The sequence below is a fragment of the Petaurus breviceps genome, unplaced genomic scaffold, assembly GCF_028583685.1.
Source record: "Petaurus breviceps papuanus isolate PSGF00001 unplaced genomic scaffold, PetGlider_PUasm1.0 156, whole genome shotgun sequence".
Lineage (NCBI taxonomy): Eukaryota > Metazoa > Chordata > Mammalia > Diprotodontia > Petauridae > Petaurus > Petaurus breviceps.
Genome location: NW_027185720.1, coordinates 1718704 through 1735772, shown reverse-complemented (window position 1 = coordinate 1735772; position 17069 = coordinate 1718704). Strand labels below are relative to the sequence as shown.

General features: G+C 36.6%; 1 protein-coding gene across 1 annotated transcript in view; it reads right to left on the bottom strand.

The window, feature by feature from the left end:
• Window positions 1-17069, bottom strand: part of RAB21 (RAB21, member RAS oncogene family) — a 39494-nt gene that overhangs the window by 14648 nt on the left and 7777 nt on the right. The window contains exons 2-5 of the mRNA XM_069081941.1: window positions 12110-12169; window positions 11342-11449; window positions 5116-5179; window positions 138-192 (exon numbers count right to left, since the gene is read on the bottom strand). Coding sequence (XP_068938042.1) covers window positions 138-192; window positions 5116-5179; window positions 11342-11449; window positions 12110-12169 — 287 coding nt within the window. The remainder of the gene's footprint in view (window positions 1-137; window positions 193-5115; window positions 5180-11341; window positions 11450-12109; window positions 12170-17069) is intronic.

Here is a 17069-nt window from a genome sequence, read left to right as displayed (position 1 = left end):
AATAAGCAAAAAAGAAATGAAAACATAAAGAAAAAAGAAGAAAGGATAAGAGAAAAACACAAGAAGAAGAGGGGGGGGAGGGGGGGGGGGGGGAGAGGGCAGGGATTCACAGTTTTAAGGAAATAATTAGAACTTACGTTTCTGCTTCTTGAACTGAAACATGCCTTTCTTTTTCCAAGTCTATCTTGTTACCTAGTTGGGAAAAAAATTAAATACAAACTTTTAGTAATGGCTTGTTTTCACCACAAACCACAACAACCACTTCACAATTTTCTAATATTACAGATTACACACTTTTTGGTGATTAGCTGACATTATATTCAGACAAAAGAAGAAAATATCAGAATATGCACTGATTAAACTTAAGAGCAAAATTTCTTTTACAGGCTCATAACCAACTAAAACGCTAGCCCATTTGTAATGGCAGTTTCCTTACAGTTTCTACAAGATGTCATTTTACAAATACAGGGAGTTACAACCAAAAGGACTATAATCATAAAACTTTCTATTAAATGAAGTTATAGTAAAAATAATTTTCTACTATCAAATACAAAGAACTTCAAAACCTCATTAATTCTCTTTAAGCTAACAGGACTTCTTCTAGGCCTTTCTATCCATCCTGCAATTGAACTTTTTGTGCTAATGCCAGGGTCCCTCCGAGGCTTCTCTGCTGCCTCTCCCAGCAGCCTCTCCTTCATGAAGACACAATACTTTGTTAAAATCAGCCCAGAATCCATCTGGTTAGCACAATCCACTAGGTTCTTACCACCACTACTTATCCTCATTTTCCTTGATTTAGCCTGAAGCTAAAAGAGGCTGAGTTTCCTTCTATTTCTGTTCCCCCAGAGTATCAAAATTTCATCTTTGTAGTTTACAAAGCATTGCATGGGCAAGTGTACAACTGGGACAGAAAACAGACAAAACCTATCAAAAACAGTTTATCATGTTTCAAGATTCACATGGGTTTAAGCCTTTTATTAAACATTAGCCTCAAGGAACTAGGCCAATACTTTTTAGTCCTCCTTTGGCCCTGCCTTATCGGCTAAGTTTGACTTTGATATAAGTTCATTTCTAGATCATGCTATGATTTTGGCTGGGCTATCTGCTGTCTTAACCCTTGGGAATCATTCCCCCAGTACTTGATTATAGGTTCTGAGGCCTCAGCAAATATTTCCATTTTACACATCATCCCCTCTCCCCACTTTCTGAACTTATTTTATACTTGATTCGCTGGCTGTGGCCTTGAAAAATCCCCAAACTATCTTCTTCTTTTGGGTTTCAGAACTCGAATCACCTCATTCTTCCCTGATCAGGTTAGGGTGGAAAAGAGGTAACTATCTAAATCTGGGTTTTTGAAAGCTAGTCTTTCTCCTACCTCAATCCAGCATGTCTATACTAACTAATATACCTGATGCAAATACTGAGCCTCTGGTCCCCCATATGCTCTTAGTGTAGATCCTCTTCCTATAATCAAACTATCCTTCTCAAAATGGGTTCCCTTATTTTCACTGTTAATCTCAATTCATTACCTAATATCAAATGACAGACATAGGACCAATGGATACTGGATAATTTTCCTTATTCTTAGCTACTGACTAATTACTTATCTCATAATGAATCATGAATCTAATAATTAATCATGAATCTAAAAATCTAATAATAAAAAAATTTTTTAAATAAATGCAGAAATAAAGCAACACCAACATATTCAACTATACTCCCCTTTCCCTCTTTGAAAATTAGGTAGGATCATATCACAATAAGGATAAGGACTAAATATGTGATTTCACTGGTATAAGGAACTCCTGAATTAAGAAAGTCCCTCTATCCAATACAGGCTGGCACCTTTTCTGCAATTTATAGTACTAGAGAGTTGCCTAGAGTATTGAGAAGTTAATTGAGATGCCCAGGATCATATAGCTAATATACATCAGAAGAAACAGGACTTGAACTCCTATGTTTTGGCTACAATGCTAGCTTTCTAGTCACATTTCCTAGGTTGTTTCTCCATCACAATACCTTAAAATACCTAATTCCTTGAGGCAGTATGGCACAGTAAAGAGAAAGTGCTACAATGCTTGCAAGCAGCAAAATATCCCTTTAAATCTGCTTCTGACACTGCTGCATGACAAGGCACGAATGAATCAATTTCTCCGAGTTTTGGTTTCCTCACCTATAAAATTTAGAGGATTATGCCTGTATCATCTACCTCACAAGGTGCTTAAACAGGATGTCTGCAAAGCATTCTGCAAACTTTAATGCACTGTCAGTTTTATTAGGATTACTAAGGTCTTTAACCAGCATTCCAAAATAACTTAATTTTTTCATGTAAATATAATCTAAATACTAGCTTCTGTTTCATACAGACCCCCCCAAAAAAAAGAAAAAAAAAGGAAACCCACAGAAATAAAGGGTCTCTTATACTTTTTCTATTACTTTGACTCCTATCAAAATTAACTTAAAGATATATACACAGAAATCTCTCCAGATAAACAAAGGCTGTAAGTTATTTAAATTGAATAGCAAAAATAAAAATTTCAAATCATTTAACAGGACTGGTATTAGCCAAAACTAACAAGATGAAATGTAACTGGGAAAAATGAAGAGTCCTGATAGCATTTTAAAAGCCAATTTTACAAGCCCACATGTGGCCAATACCTGGGTCGCATGTAAGACCCAGAGTTTTCAGATGAGATTAACAAATTTAATTTGAGGCAATGATATGTGTAACATTGTTTCAATAAAAGTTAATGTAATGCTTTGATTAATAAAAAGAAATATCTACAAATATAGAAGTGAATATACAAAGAATGTAATTGGGAAATATTTAACAAAATAAAAATACAACACAATTTTAATTTGTGTTTTTCTAAGTCAATATCTAACTTTTGGGATTCTTATTTTTATTTGAACTTAATACCATTTGTAGTTGGAAAGGCTAATTCTGAATGACCATGGATAGACTATCACTGAGTAAGGAGTGAAATACACATGTTATTATAATATTTGGTTAAATGAACAGCTAATCTACCTTTCTTCTTTGGCAGGTGATGCAAATGGATAATTAACTGAATCCAGAATGGAGTAAAGTCACATTTAAGAAGCTATGCAGTTCTTTTAATGATCCCAAACTGTTCTTTGTTACAAAGGCCCATTTTAAAAATATCATTATTCTCTGAGTGTAGCAATATGGCTGAAAAATACAAAATACCACCTTAAAAGAATCAAAATTGTAGGCATGCCAAAAAAGAAAAAGATAGATGGTTAAGTGTAAACAAGCTACAGCACATTGCAAATAATGCCTCAAGCATGAGAAATACATTACTCAAGGCATGTATAAACATGAAATTAATATAGACTAGTCATGTAGAAAACATCAATAGCCACAGGTGGACAGCCCATGGGCTATACTGGAATAGGCACAAAATTGAAAAGATACAGAGGAAGATCTCTGGGATGCCAGGATCACCTACAAAGATTTACAGAAACATATGTAAATCACAAAAAGTGATCCGGAATAAGAAGATATAGAGAGGCTGTAATCTGTATTAGACAAGGGAAAACCTATGTTGATAGGCTCATGAGTGTAATATATCAACATCTATCTGCACTAAATTATCAGATTCATTCCACTTGGCTTACGTCAGCAGAACATGTGAAAGTTAGTCAGATTTCAGCTCAATATAAAGGAAAAAACTGCTAAGAATTAGAGCTGAGTAAAAATGGTCTGCTTTGAACAAGAGTGGATTTTTGTTACTGAAAATGTTCAAATCCTGACTAGATATACACTTATAAGGGAAGCCATATGGAAATGCTATTACTATCAATAGCTAATATTTATATAGTACCCAATATATGCCAGACACTATGCTAATCCCTTTACCTATTCTCTCATTTGGTGCCCATAATAACTCTGAGAAGTAGATGTTATTATTACTTCCATTTTACAAAAGAGAAAACTGAGGCAGTAATTAAGTGACTTGCCCAGGGTCACACAGCTACTAAGTATACAAGGTTGGATTTGAACTCAGGTCTTCCTGGCTCCAGGCTCAGCAATTCTCTTCACTATGTCATCTAGCTGCCCCCAAAACAGTATGAAATAATATTGTTTAGAAGTCTGGAGTAGAAGATTGCCAAGTTTCCTTATAACTAACAATCTGATTTTTCATAAATAAAATAGCTAAGAAATAGTTTTAGGGGACTGCATCTATGCTTTTGTCGGTTTAGACGACTCCCAATGAGAAAGTTACTCTACTAATTAAGATCAGCACCTCTTAGATAACTTACAATCTTGGAGAGCTGCTCTGGGGCACTGGGGGGCTAGCGACTTATCCAGAGTCACACTGCCAGCATATGTCAGAAGCAAGATTTAAACCGAAAGCTGGCTTTTTACCCACTATATCACAATGCTACACCAATAAAATAATAGTAATTTATGTCGATTTGGTGGTTTATATTTACAAAATGCTACATACCTCCTCTTTCAATCCTTACAAATACCCTGTAAGTTAGGCAGGGAAAATAACTCCCCTATTTTTACAAGTGAGATGACTCAAAAAGGTTAAGGGATTTGCTCAGGTCACAAGAATAGTAAACTGGCCAGGCCAGAAACGAAACTGAAATCTACCAGTTCAGTGCTCTTTGTATGTCATCATTTCTGCTGTCTCTTTAGACCAGTAAAAAAAGTAGTAACTTTTTTTCATTAAAAAAAAAAAAGATTCAGACTATTTATTAATGCAAATTTAATTAAATGAGGTTGATTTTCCTAATTAAGATAGTAAGTTAACTTAGTCATCATTTCCAAAGTGAAGGGCATTTAAAATATTACATTCAAAATGAATTATTGGCTAGCTCACTCAAATCAACTTTTAAGAACAGGTATAAGTGACCTGAGCCAAGCCATCTAATCCTGCTGTACTTCAACATTCTCATTCTTAAAACAAAACTTACACTAGATAATCTCAAAGCTTTCAATACTGAGACTCTGATTCTAGGTTGGACTCCTTCTTCCCTTTCTGATGTAATTATAGGAACATTAAAAAGTAAATGTTTCTTCCATGGAATCTGAAGGACATAGTGACGAAGTTAGAAAATTTTAAAGTAAACAATACTTACCAACTATACATAAACAGATTTCATTTCCCAACATTTTCCGTAATTCCTTGACCCAGTTTTTTACCTGTGTATACAAAAAGTATGTATTTAAATACAGGGCAAGCCTTGGACCACAGTATTTTGTTATTAATACAATATGCTATTATAAATAATTTAATATAAGGAAATAACCAGTTTTCACTCTTTTAGATCATGCCTTATACCAAAAAAAATTTTAACTTCTGAAACTGTACACAAAGTTTCTTTGGTTATGATATTAAACCTCATCCTCAAGGTTTAAAAAAAAATTTTTTAAAGGCAACAAGATATACAGAAAGTGAAAACAATCCTGACAGAGAAAAAGATGCGACAAAAGGAAGCTAAATAATCCCTCTAAATCATTCCTATATCCTATAACTCTACAATACAATTAGTATAAATGCTCCTTCGAAGCTTGTCAAAATGGGGTCTAAGCTAATCAAAACATTTCCAGCTCAGTCAAAATCTACAAAACACATCAAAATTAAAAAAAAAAAAAGCTTCAGCTATGTGCCTAGTGTTCCCCAAAAAGCAGTTCAGGTTTCAAACAGTTCTCGCTGTAGAACCATAGAACACACTCAGACGAACCTCTGTAAAGATTTCTGATCTACTAAAGAAAAAGAATATTACCTCCTCTAATTGCTCAACAGTACTGTGCCCTACATTTCTCAGCCTAGCATTGTCTAAGTCTCTTTGTTCCAATAATACATAGGTTTTTATCCTCTGGGCCATTTAACTTTCAACCCTTGTTGTGTTTCCCACAAGGTGAATCTGATAGTATTATCACAATGGTTATACCCTCCTCATCCTCTCAAAAGAAATGACAGAACTCTTATGGGGCTTACAGTAACAAATATAATTTTGGATTTACATTTTTCAACCTGATAAAAGATTCATTTTATGGGCAGCTAGGTAGTACAGTGAATAGAGCACCAGCTCTGGAGTCAGAAGGACCTGAGTTCAAATCCGGCCTCAGACACTTAACACTTATTAGCCATGTGACCTTGGTTGGGCAAGTCACTTAACCGTAATTGCCCTGACCTCTCCACTCCAAAAAGCAAAAAAAAAAAAAGATTCATTTTACTCTATTTATATATGATCCCTCACTAGCTCCCTGCCTTCTTCCTAATCACTTTCCAAAGACCTCCAAAGAGGTTAACCTCCAAAGACCCTCCCACTCTTTTAAATCACTTTTACTCAGAAAAAAATATATGACTATTACTTTTATTCTTTGCCCCTTTGCACGTTCCCTCCTATTTTACCAATGTATCACCTTAAATTACTCCCACCTAATGGGTCAAGGAGGAATGATATTAACACCAAACAATTACACCAAGACAACGTGAATTTGAACAGCTACTGGCTGCTTATTAAATTTTTCCACTTCCTGGGCAGTTTTTCCACTAGCTATTAACTCTCAAGGGCTAATTTGCATGTTTTTATACTGCTTTCAAGCAAGCAAAAATATCCAAAATTAGAAGTAGGTATAGCCATCAGATAAGACAGTTAGCTAAATATTTCAGCACTAAAGAAAGCTTATAATTCAATTATAATTGAAAAGTACTTCCAACTAAAAAATTACCCACTTTGGTTACATATTCCTCATTAAGGAAGGGGAGATTTAAGAAAAAGCACAGTGGTATTTCATTTGTCCACAGAAAAGGGAATTCAGCAGAAGGTTTTGAGTCAACTCATTTATAATACTTCTGGACACTGTAAAAAGATGTTTGTCTACCATTTGTCTGCTGAACTGGAAGGGGAAGGGTAGTAGGAAAGATTTTTTTTATAAATAGTAGGCTGAACTAAATTCCTTTTTTTAAAAATGCTTTATTAACTTCTAATTTACATCATTCATTTCCGCCAGATTTTAAGTTACAAATTTTCTCCCCGTTTTTCCCCCACCCACAGCCCCAAAATAGCAGTCTCACAGGATATCCCCTCCTCCAATCTGCTCTCTCCCATATTTTCTCCCATACCCCTTTTGACTTTTCCACTGGATATCTACGCCCCAGTGCCTGTATATCTTATTTCCCAATTACATGTAAAATAGTATTAATAATAGTATATGTATACCGGGAAGATAAGCAGTTCAGTATAGGTTGTACATGTGTGGCTAATGCAAAACAATAACATAGTAGATGTATTGTAAAAGACTGACTATTTTTCCCTCCCTCCTATCCCACCTCCCACTTGTTCTATTCTCTACTTTGATCCCATCCCTTTTCAAAAGTGGGTGCTTCCAACTTCCCTACCTCCCAGACTGCCCTCCCTTCCATCATCCCCCCTCGCATACCCTTCCCCCCCTACTCTCCTGGAGGGTGAGATACCCTATTTAGTGTGTATTTCATTCCCTCCTCAAGCCAAATTCAATGGGAATAAGGTTGACCCACTCCCTTTTGCCTTCCTATTCTTCCCCTCCATTGTAACCATTTTCCCTTCCCTCTTCTAAATGAGTTTACCCCATTTTGTCTCTCCCCATCTCCTTTCATTATATTCCTCTCTCACCTCTTTTTCACCCTTCACCTTTTAAGTATTATCCCTTCCTATTAAATTGGTCCTGTGCCCTCTATCTATGTATACCTGGAAACATACATACACACATTCACATACATATTCATATGCCCATATACCCAATGTAATGGAATGCAAATTTGGAAGATCTTCCCTGCCCCTAGGCTAAAGTGCACCTGGAGCCTGGAGTGGGAGGTTTGTTTTTCAGTAGATACTTCTTGATTGGCCAGTGGGTCCAGAAGGTTGTTACACATTCTCTGAGCCAGGAGAAGGCTATATAAGCCCTGATGTGTAGCTTTGTTTTGGGGGCTCACTTTGAGAAGTGTTCTGTGATTTGATCTGTATTATGGGAAGCTGTTGTCCAGAGCCCCCCCGGCTTTGAAAAACCCAGATGTTGAAATCCAGATGTGGATTGGGTATGGATGTAATGGCTGGACAGTTTGGAAAGCTGTCTACTTGATCTGTTTCAATCCTGATACTTCTGCCTGTATACTTTGAAGTTCGGGGTGCTGACCTTTTTCCCCTGAACAAGGTAAACGATATATGTCTGACTGATTAAAGTAAGCTTGTTAACCCATTTTGAGTTGCTTTCCTTTATCAAAGCAGATCCAAGAACCTGTGGTGGCAGCAACCCTGAGGGCTTGGGGTGCTTGCTACTACACCCTCATATATAGACATATATATATTTCCATTCCCTTCAACTACTGAGAAAAGTTTCATAAGTTACAATTATTGTTTTTCCATGTAGGAATGTTAATAGTTCAACTTTGATAAGTTCCTTATGATTTCTTTTCCCTGTTTACCTTCTCATTCTTCTCTTGCTTCTTGTATCTGAATGTCAAATTTTCTATTCAACTCTGGTTTTTTCAGCAAGAATGCTTGAAAGTCCTCTATTCCACTGAATGACCATATTTTCCCCTGAAACATGATACTCAGTTTTGCTGGGTAGGTGATTCTTGGTTTTAATCCCAGCTCCTTTGACCTCTGGAATATAATATTCCAAGCCCTTCGATCCTTCAATGTAGAAGCTGCCAGATCCTGGGTTATCCTGATCGTATTTCTACAATATTCAAATTGTTTCTTCCTGGCTTCTTGTAATATTATTCTTTCCTTAATCTGGGAATTCCGGAACCTGGCTATAATATTCCTAGGAGTTTTCTTTTTGGGATCTTTTTCAGGAGGTGATCGGTGGATTCTTTCAACCTCTATTTTGCCCTCTGGTTCTAAAACATCAGGGCAGTTTTCTTTGAGAACTTCCTGGAGGATGATTTCTAGGTTCTTACTTTGATCATGGCTTTCAGGTAGTCCAATAACTTTTAAATTATCTCTCCTGGATCTATTTTCAAGGTCAGTGGTTTTTCCCATATTTCACATTGCCTTCTATTCTTTCATTTGTTTGGAACTGTTTAACAGCATCTTAATTTCTCATAAAGTCATTAGCTTCCATTTGCTTCAGTCTAATTCTGAAGCCATGGTTCTCCTCATTGAGCTTTTGAGATTCTTTTTCCATCTGGCAAATTCAACTTTTTATGGCATTCTTCTCCTCATTGCCCTTTTGAGCCTCTTTTTCCATTTGAGTTAGTCTATTTTTTAAGGTATTATTTTCCTCAGTCAGGCTGTTGATTCTCATTTCGTAATTTTCTTGCATTGTTCTCACTTCTCCTCCCAATTTTTCCTCCAATTCTCTTATCTGCTTCTTAAGGTCCTCTATGGCCTGTAACCAGCTTGTATTTTCCTTTGAAGCTTTTGGCGCAGGAGTTCTGACTTCACTGTCTTCCTCCTGTTCCATTCTTTGCTCCTTTTTGTCCCCAAAATAGGAGTGTAATGTTGGAATCTTCTGTCTGCTTTGTTTCCTTTGCCTGGTCATGTCGCCCCTCAGTCACTTGACCCCTGGGCTTTTTGCCACAGTAGGACTCTGCCACCAGACAGGGAAGCTTTCATCCCAAACGCTGGGGTTTTCTCAGCTGCCGAAGGTATTAGTTGGGTACCCTCTCTGAGGTCTCCACACGGCTCTGGCAAGCTGGACACACACCCCAGGACCTCCACCCTAGACTGCAATCCAGATCCAAGCAGGTCAAAGCAAAAGCAATTACCCCTCAGACTTGGTCCCCCTACACTCTGCAGGCCAGGAGCTGAAGCTTGTGTCTCAGCAGCTTCTCGCCCCGGGGGCAAAAGCCATGCACTCCCACTGACTGGGTCCCAAAGTCCAGACCACACTGACCTCTCACTTTGTACTTCGCATCTATGTGTTGATAAATCTGGAAACAGCCGCAGTTGCTGCGGTCAGGCCTGCCCTGGGGCTAAAGCCTCAGCCTGGGGCTGGGCTCTGCTCCCAGAGCTTTGTGCTGGCTGATTCCTGCTGGAGTTTGTTTAGAGTCCCCTTTTCACATGGATTGGGGAAGGGGGAAGGTAGAAGCCGGAGCAGCCAGGAAGTCCTGCTTCTACTCTACCATCTTGACTCTGCCCCCACCTACCTGAACTAAATTCTTACACAAAACCATCATATATTTCAGGGAAGGACAAAGGACCCAAACATGTTCTTTCTTCTGACTCCAACTTTACCTCCTACTGATTTCCTGAACACCAATTACAATTTTTAAACTTCCTTTCTTTACCTCTCAGCATTTTTTCAATAAACATTTACTAAGCAACTACTACTGCCAGGCACTGTGCTAAACACTGGGGACAGATACAAATAAAACAGTCCTTGCCCTCAACTAATCTAATGGGAGAAGACGACACACAAAAGGTTGATGAAGGATGGAGGGAAGGGGAGGCAGGGACAGGAAGGAAAGGTACTACAGGGGTATGATGATGGTGGAGTCAAATTCAAGAAGTACTATTAGTGGGAAATAGTTAAGCTATGAGTTCTTTAAATGGTGGTTTTGGAAAGAGTTTCTGCTCTTCCCTCCAACGAGAGGTGCTGAGGCTGCTGAAAGTGATGAGTTGTGAGTACCAAAGCTGATACTAGCTCCTAGATGATGAGTTTCCAGGAAGCACATTGAATCCAAGGAGCGGAGCTGGTGGGAAATGGTTATCGGGCCCAGGCTAGATTTCTGATAGTATTTCTTTTCTGTATACAGCCTGGTGCAACAGTCAAACCAAGGTCTGGTCAAACTACTAAATTATTGGGTGCTTTGACCAAGTGTCAAACAAGAGATTACAAGAGCCAGATTAAAATGCAACTGCGAAGTGAATAAAATAAATAAAAATACAACACAACAAAGTTAATGTTAATTTGTGGTTTTCTACACTGCTGACCCAAAAAAAAATTTCTATTTGAGTTTGACTCCACTGTTTCAGTAAACGGGTTACTGGAAGCTCATTATGGTTACAAATTTTTATCCTGTAATTTTATTCAAATTACCATGGTTATCCTTTTCCTAATATATGAAAAACTAATAGATATCTTAACAGACTCCTATAAATATATATGTACACACACACACACACACACACACACACACACACACTTTACCCCATTTCAAAACACTTAAGTCACCAGTTATTTGACTATACCTTTATCTTATATTTAATGGACAGTAATTCAATTAAGAAACACTAAACACACTATGCTAAAAACATTATGCCAGGTCACAGAGATAACGAAAACAAAAACTCAACTGTGTCACAAAACAGATTTCATTATAACTACAAAATATTAAATACAATCTATCAGCAAAAAGATAAACAATACCTTCTGAAAAGAATCTTCATCTGTTATGTCATAAACTAAAATAGCTCCATTTGAATCTCTGTAGTAAATTGGGCCCAATGCATGGAACCTCTCCTGGCCTGCTGTGTCCTAGATTAGATAAAAGATTTGTTATCATGAAAATTCTTCTGATTGTTTATACAGATTTAACAGCTCAACTGTTAAAATACAATTGTTTTCACATAAGACTCTCCATAGGAAAATAGAAACACTAGAGTAAAAAGAATCTAAAATGTTTCAATTTTTAAATATAGTCTTTATTTCTAAACTAAGTATATCTGCCAGTACAGATTCAGCCTGTTTTCCTCTTACCTCCACATCTAGGTAAAGACCTAGCCTGATGCTCCATAAAACCTTCAAAGATTAAATTATGTTCAGGATATTTTAGAGAAAAGCACACTGACATTTTAAAAAGTTTAGATGGCTAAGAAAAATGTATTCTGAAAAAAAAAAAACAGAAGAAAAAAATTGGAAAAAAAAACAATCGGCTATAGCACACTTCAAAAACAAAACTATAAACAAAGAAATTTAAAGATGAAAAATCTTTTGGAATCTTGTTTGGTTATTTAAACACACTTGTGTTTGTAATTGCTAATTTTTTTTTGAAACATTTTAAACAGAAAGAATTAATTTAAATTAACAATTAACAACAACAAAAACTTGGATAGCTCAAGTCCTAATTTCCTGATTACTTAGGTTAAACAATTCCAGAAACATCCAGACTTGCCACAAAAACAATGGTTAACTTACCCATATTGCAAGATTTACTCTTTTCCCACCAATATTTAACTTCTTTGTTAGGAAAGATGCCTAGGAGAGAGAAAAATACATACACATTACTATAAGGTTCTGTATAGAAGAATAACATTGTATCACGCCCATAGTTTAAGGAACAATCTTAATATAAAGCATTAAAAATTGATGGAAGAAAAATAAGTGGCTGAGTTTCAATTCAACTTAGCATACAACTTATCCTTATCCCCTCTACAATGAAGGGCTTAGGGGCATGGAGCCCCTTCAATCTGGGAAATCTGGGTAAAATTTTTTGGCCCTCCCTTTATCAAGAGAAGTCTGAATTTTCCCTTTTTCTTTAATGGGGTGTTTACAGTACCTTATTGTAAAATTTGGGTTGATATTATAAAATACCATACATATATTTTATGCATTCCTGAGTTTCTAAACTTTTTCTGTCATCTGCTTTCCTTTGTTTATCATCTGCAGCTTCCGCAAAAATTCCCATTTAATTTCTTATGCTGATCCATGATTTACAAAACCGCAATGGGGAAAGATGCAATAGGGTAGGGTACAGTGAATGTGTAGGACTATGGTCAGGCTATAAAATTTCCAGAATTCAACATTTCAGAGAATACTTGCTACACTATGTGCCCTTTGTTTAACGAGTATAAAACAATCTGGTCCCACCCTCAAGGAGTTTTTCATCTCACTGGCACCACAGAACACACAAAATGTGGCTATAAAATAATGGGACTTTACATCCGACTTTGATGAAAGTTCTACTTAGATGTTTCTTCATAACATGGAAATGACCCTGGCTCTTTGGACACCGTGCCAGCAAAACACAAACTCCTGGAGGTCCTACACCAAGATAGAAAGAATATGGTTCTAACATGAATCATGAGGGACATGATCTTTTGTCCAAGACCCATCAACAGATTGGCTTAATGAGGATGATTAAGTTTTCAGCCACAGCATCTCATTAAGATCATCTGTGAAGTCATACCAGGAATTGCTATCTGTGCTTGTGAAGAGAAAAATCATGGATACTTTTAAGTATTAAGTGTCTATATCTCCAAATAAATATTAACCTCCCAAAATGTTCATTTTGAACAGTGTTTATTTGAACCATGAAGCCTATGCAAAGCATTGTAGGAACTGCCTATGGATCCAATGGCCACAAAAGAAGTCACACCTCATTACTTTATAGTCACTGCTTGCCTCTGACCAAAAACAGCCATTACCCAGCTTGATACTGAACTTCTTTTGCCAAACTTGGCTCCAATTCTAAACACATGCATCTATAATCTCACTAATGTATATATTCCTTCTAAAAATGGAAGTCCTAGCCCCCACCCATATCTTTTCATTTCATCCTGTGTAATGTCTGAATCTTCCATGGAAGATCCACTCATTGTGCTGGTAGTCTTCCTGTTGATGTCTTAACATTGGTGCATGCCAATGAGAGTCTGTGCATCAGTTATCCTTTACTTTCACTACAAGACAAGACCACCTGCTTTCTCTGATCATGCCTCTCTCCAATGACTTCCTGCATACTACTCTTATCTTGCACAATTCTTGGTTAGTAATGTACTGCACTCTGCTCATATCCACAATGTGAATCTCCACTGTCCTTTGTGAGTCTTTAATTTTCATTCTTCAGAGATGGCGGCATCATTCATATAGTAATATAGTCATATAGTAATGCACAGTCATATAGTAATACAAGAAAAACATGGTTGTTAAAAAGTTGCGTCTTTGATTCAGGAAGATTTAGGGTCATTAAAGCATTGCACTATATCTCAAAGACAATCCAGTTCTTTCTACTGTTTCCAATTCTGGGACCAAGCCATCATCTATTTGCAGTAAAAATGTGTACTGATTCACTAGTTCTACAAGTTGTCCATTCAAAGACACATGGTCATCTAAACAATAGATATCCTTTGTCTATTTGTTTTTTCCAGTGTGGAGAATAAGGCTGAACCCTTACATGATTATAGGTCAAATGCTGAAGATCTTCAGGCAAAGACCATAATGTTATAAAAAAACAGGGACCTATAAATTAGAAAAAATTCTCTCTCATTTAGACTCTCTGCTATATATTCTCTATGACACAACTATCTTTGGTGAGCATGCATCTCACCATTACATTCTAATTGGGACTAATCAGTGCACTAAAGAAAATTTTTTGTTTTAAAAAATTTCAAGGAATCTTCTATAATCTTTAGACATACACAGAAGACATTTTATAAGAAGACAGTCTTAAAAGTAACTAATAATTTGCTCTGCTGAATATTTTTTTTAAATAACCAAGAACAACAAATTGAGATAATGTACTCCCCACATCTTCTAGTCAATTGTGTAAGTCTGACAATTCCCTTCTCACACTTTCATCAAGGATGATTTTGGCACGTGAGTATTGTTGTAAATATTTAGAGATAATTAAGTAGACATACAGTTGTTAATTATATACAATTATTAATATTTTCTTGGTTACATTTTGATAAAGATGAGATCCAGGGTCCATTTTTCCTGAGCCTTAGGGCTTCCCCTTTCAGATATCTTGAGAATAAAACCTCTTAATGCCCTTAAAATGTGTCACCCCCAGCACAGACCTCCTCTAGGAATATTTTATCCAATAAAACTGTTCTTCCTAGCTCTTTTTCCTTAATGTCATTTCAACCTCCTAATGCAGCATACATGGGATTATGATATCACGGTGGCTCAACCATCATTGAGGTTTAGAATGAAATTGTCTATGGTCACCAATAACATTTCATCACCAAATTCAACGGCCTTTTTTTCATTCTCTTTCACAAAATTTCAAAGAGGCTTCAGAAGGTATCTTGTCCAACCTGTACATGAATTTCATGCTCTACAACATATCTAGTGAGTGGTTAGAGAGCCTATATCTGAGAAGATCTAGGGAAAGGGAGCCCATTACTTCCCAAAATAACCAACTTTTAGACAGCTCTAATACATAGCTTTAGTCCTGACCTCCTCTGAGTCAGCAGTATATATAATCAATGAATTTTAGATTCGACTTTATAGGTGAAAGAAATTAAGTAAGTACAAAGACTTTAAATGACTTGTCCAAGGTAACAAAACGATGGGACTTTGACCTGCGTTTTCTTGCTTTGTTATTTCTACCCCACCACTTCTCACTGATCTATTACAGACTTCTGGACTGATCACATTTTAGCAAGACTCCAGAAACACAGAAAACACAACCACCATACTATGCATTAAGGGCTTATTATTTGCAGAGCACAGTGCTAAGGAAAATGAAAAGTTTAATTAAGGTATTTTCCTTATTTTCAAGATTAAAGTCTGATATAGGGGGTAAGACATCAATATAAATCATAAAAACACTCTCTATATAATGTGTTGGGCAGCTAGGTGCCAAGCCTGGAGTCAAGAAAACCTGAATTCAAATATGACCTCCAGCACCTCCTAGCTGTGGGATCCTGGTCAAGTCATTTAACTCTGCCTCAGTTTTTTCATTTGTAAAATGAGCTGCAGAAGGAAATTGTAAACACTTCAGTATCTTTGCCTAGAAAATTCCAAATAGGGTCATGAAACGACTGAACAACAAAGTGTAATGTGTGAAGACACTGCTTTGATCTCTAAATTGGGGCTCAAAGCATCTCCTGGACATTACTGATCTATCCAGATTATTCCTAAGATAAATCAACAATAATGAAAGATTTTTTTGCTCCTTGAACAAGTTACAGCTTTCAGTAGAAAATAACTACAAAAAATCCCTGGGACTTCCTGCTCAAATCTAAAATATTTTCACCAGTATGGACTTTTTTTAAGCAATTGGGGTTAAGTAACTTGACCAAGGTTACACAGCCAGTTATTTTGTGTGGGTGTTAAGTATCTGAGGCCAGAACCAATTCCCAGGTCCTCCCGACTTTGGGGGGGAGCACTCACTGTGCCACCTAGCCACCCCACCAGTATGGACTTTTTATTGCTCAAAAGAAAAAAAAAGCTGTTTTAACTGACTCAGCTTGTAACTTTCAACCTATCATTGACATTTAACTTTATATCACAGTGTTGACACATATAAATAAAACAAGCCTGCCATTCTATAGTCAATCCTTAAACTCAGAGAGGGAAGTATGTAAATCCTCAGCTCTCAAGGGCCAACACAGGTTAGATAATTAAACGTACAACTACCTCTTAATGCTAATTTATTTGCATTACTATGGTCATTATCTTCTCCAGATCAATAAATGCTAGTTAACTAATTGCTTACTTCACTCTGTAACAATTCATTAGTCTTTCTATATATCAGTCATTTCTAAAGAAAGCCTTCATTTACCACAGTATATTCAAGCATTCCCCAAATAAATTAAAGGCACCCACACACTGTTTACTGTTTTGGGTGATTTTTTTGGTTTTGTTTTTGCTTTCACAGAAAGTACTATCATACTTATAGTTAAATGGAAGCTTCTCAAGTTATATGCAGAATAGTAGAATTATGAGTTAAATGTGCAATTTGTTTAGTGACTTTTCTCCCATTACTTCAAACCGCTTAACAGAAAGTTTGTACCAATTCATGGCTCTGTTGTGTATTAGTATACCTGTCTTTACTATTCCCTTTCTGAACTCTCTACTCCAGACAGACTGGATCTTTTCACTATCTCCCTGAACCTTTGTCACTGACTTTGCTCACTTATGGTGTTCCCTGGTCTTCTGTTTATCTAAGTACTACACAATCTTCATGACCCATCTCACCCATCTTTTCAATGAAGTTTAACCACTTATTTGCCATTTACTATATAATGTTTTCTTGGAATGTTAACTTTTAAATACTTCACTTCTTCCCAAGAATATCTTAAAACTAAGGGTATGAACCATGTCTTTGGCTTTTTTCAACAAGTGCTACAGGCATAAGAATGCCCTGAAATACTAAATGCTTGAGAAATGGGTGATGAATACCCAACAATGTATGTATTTCTCCATTTAT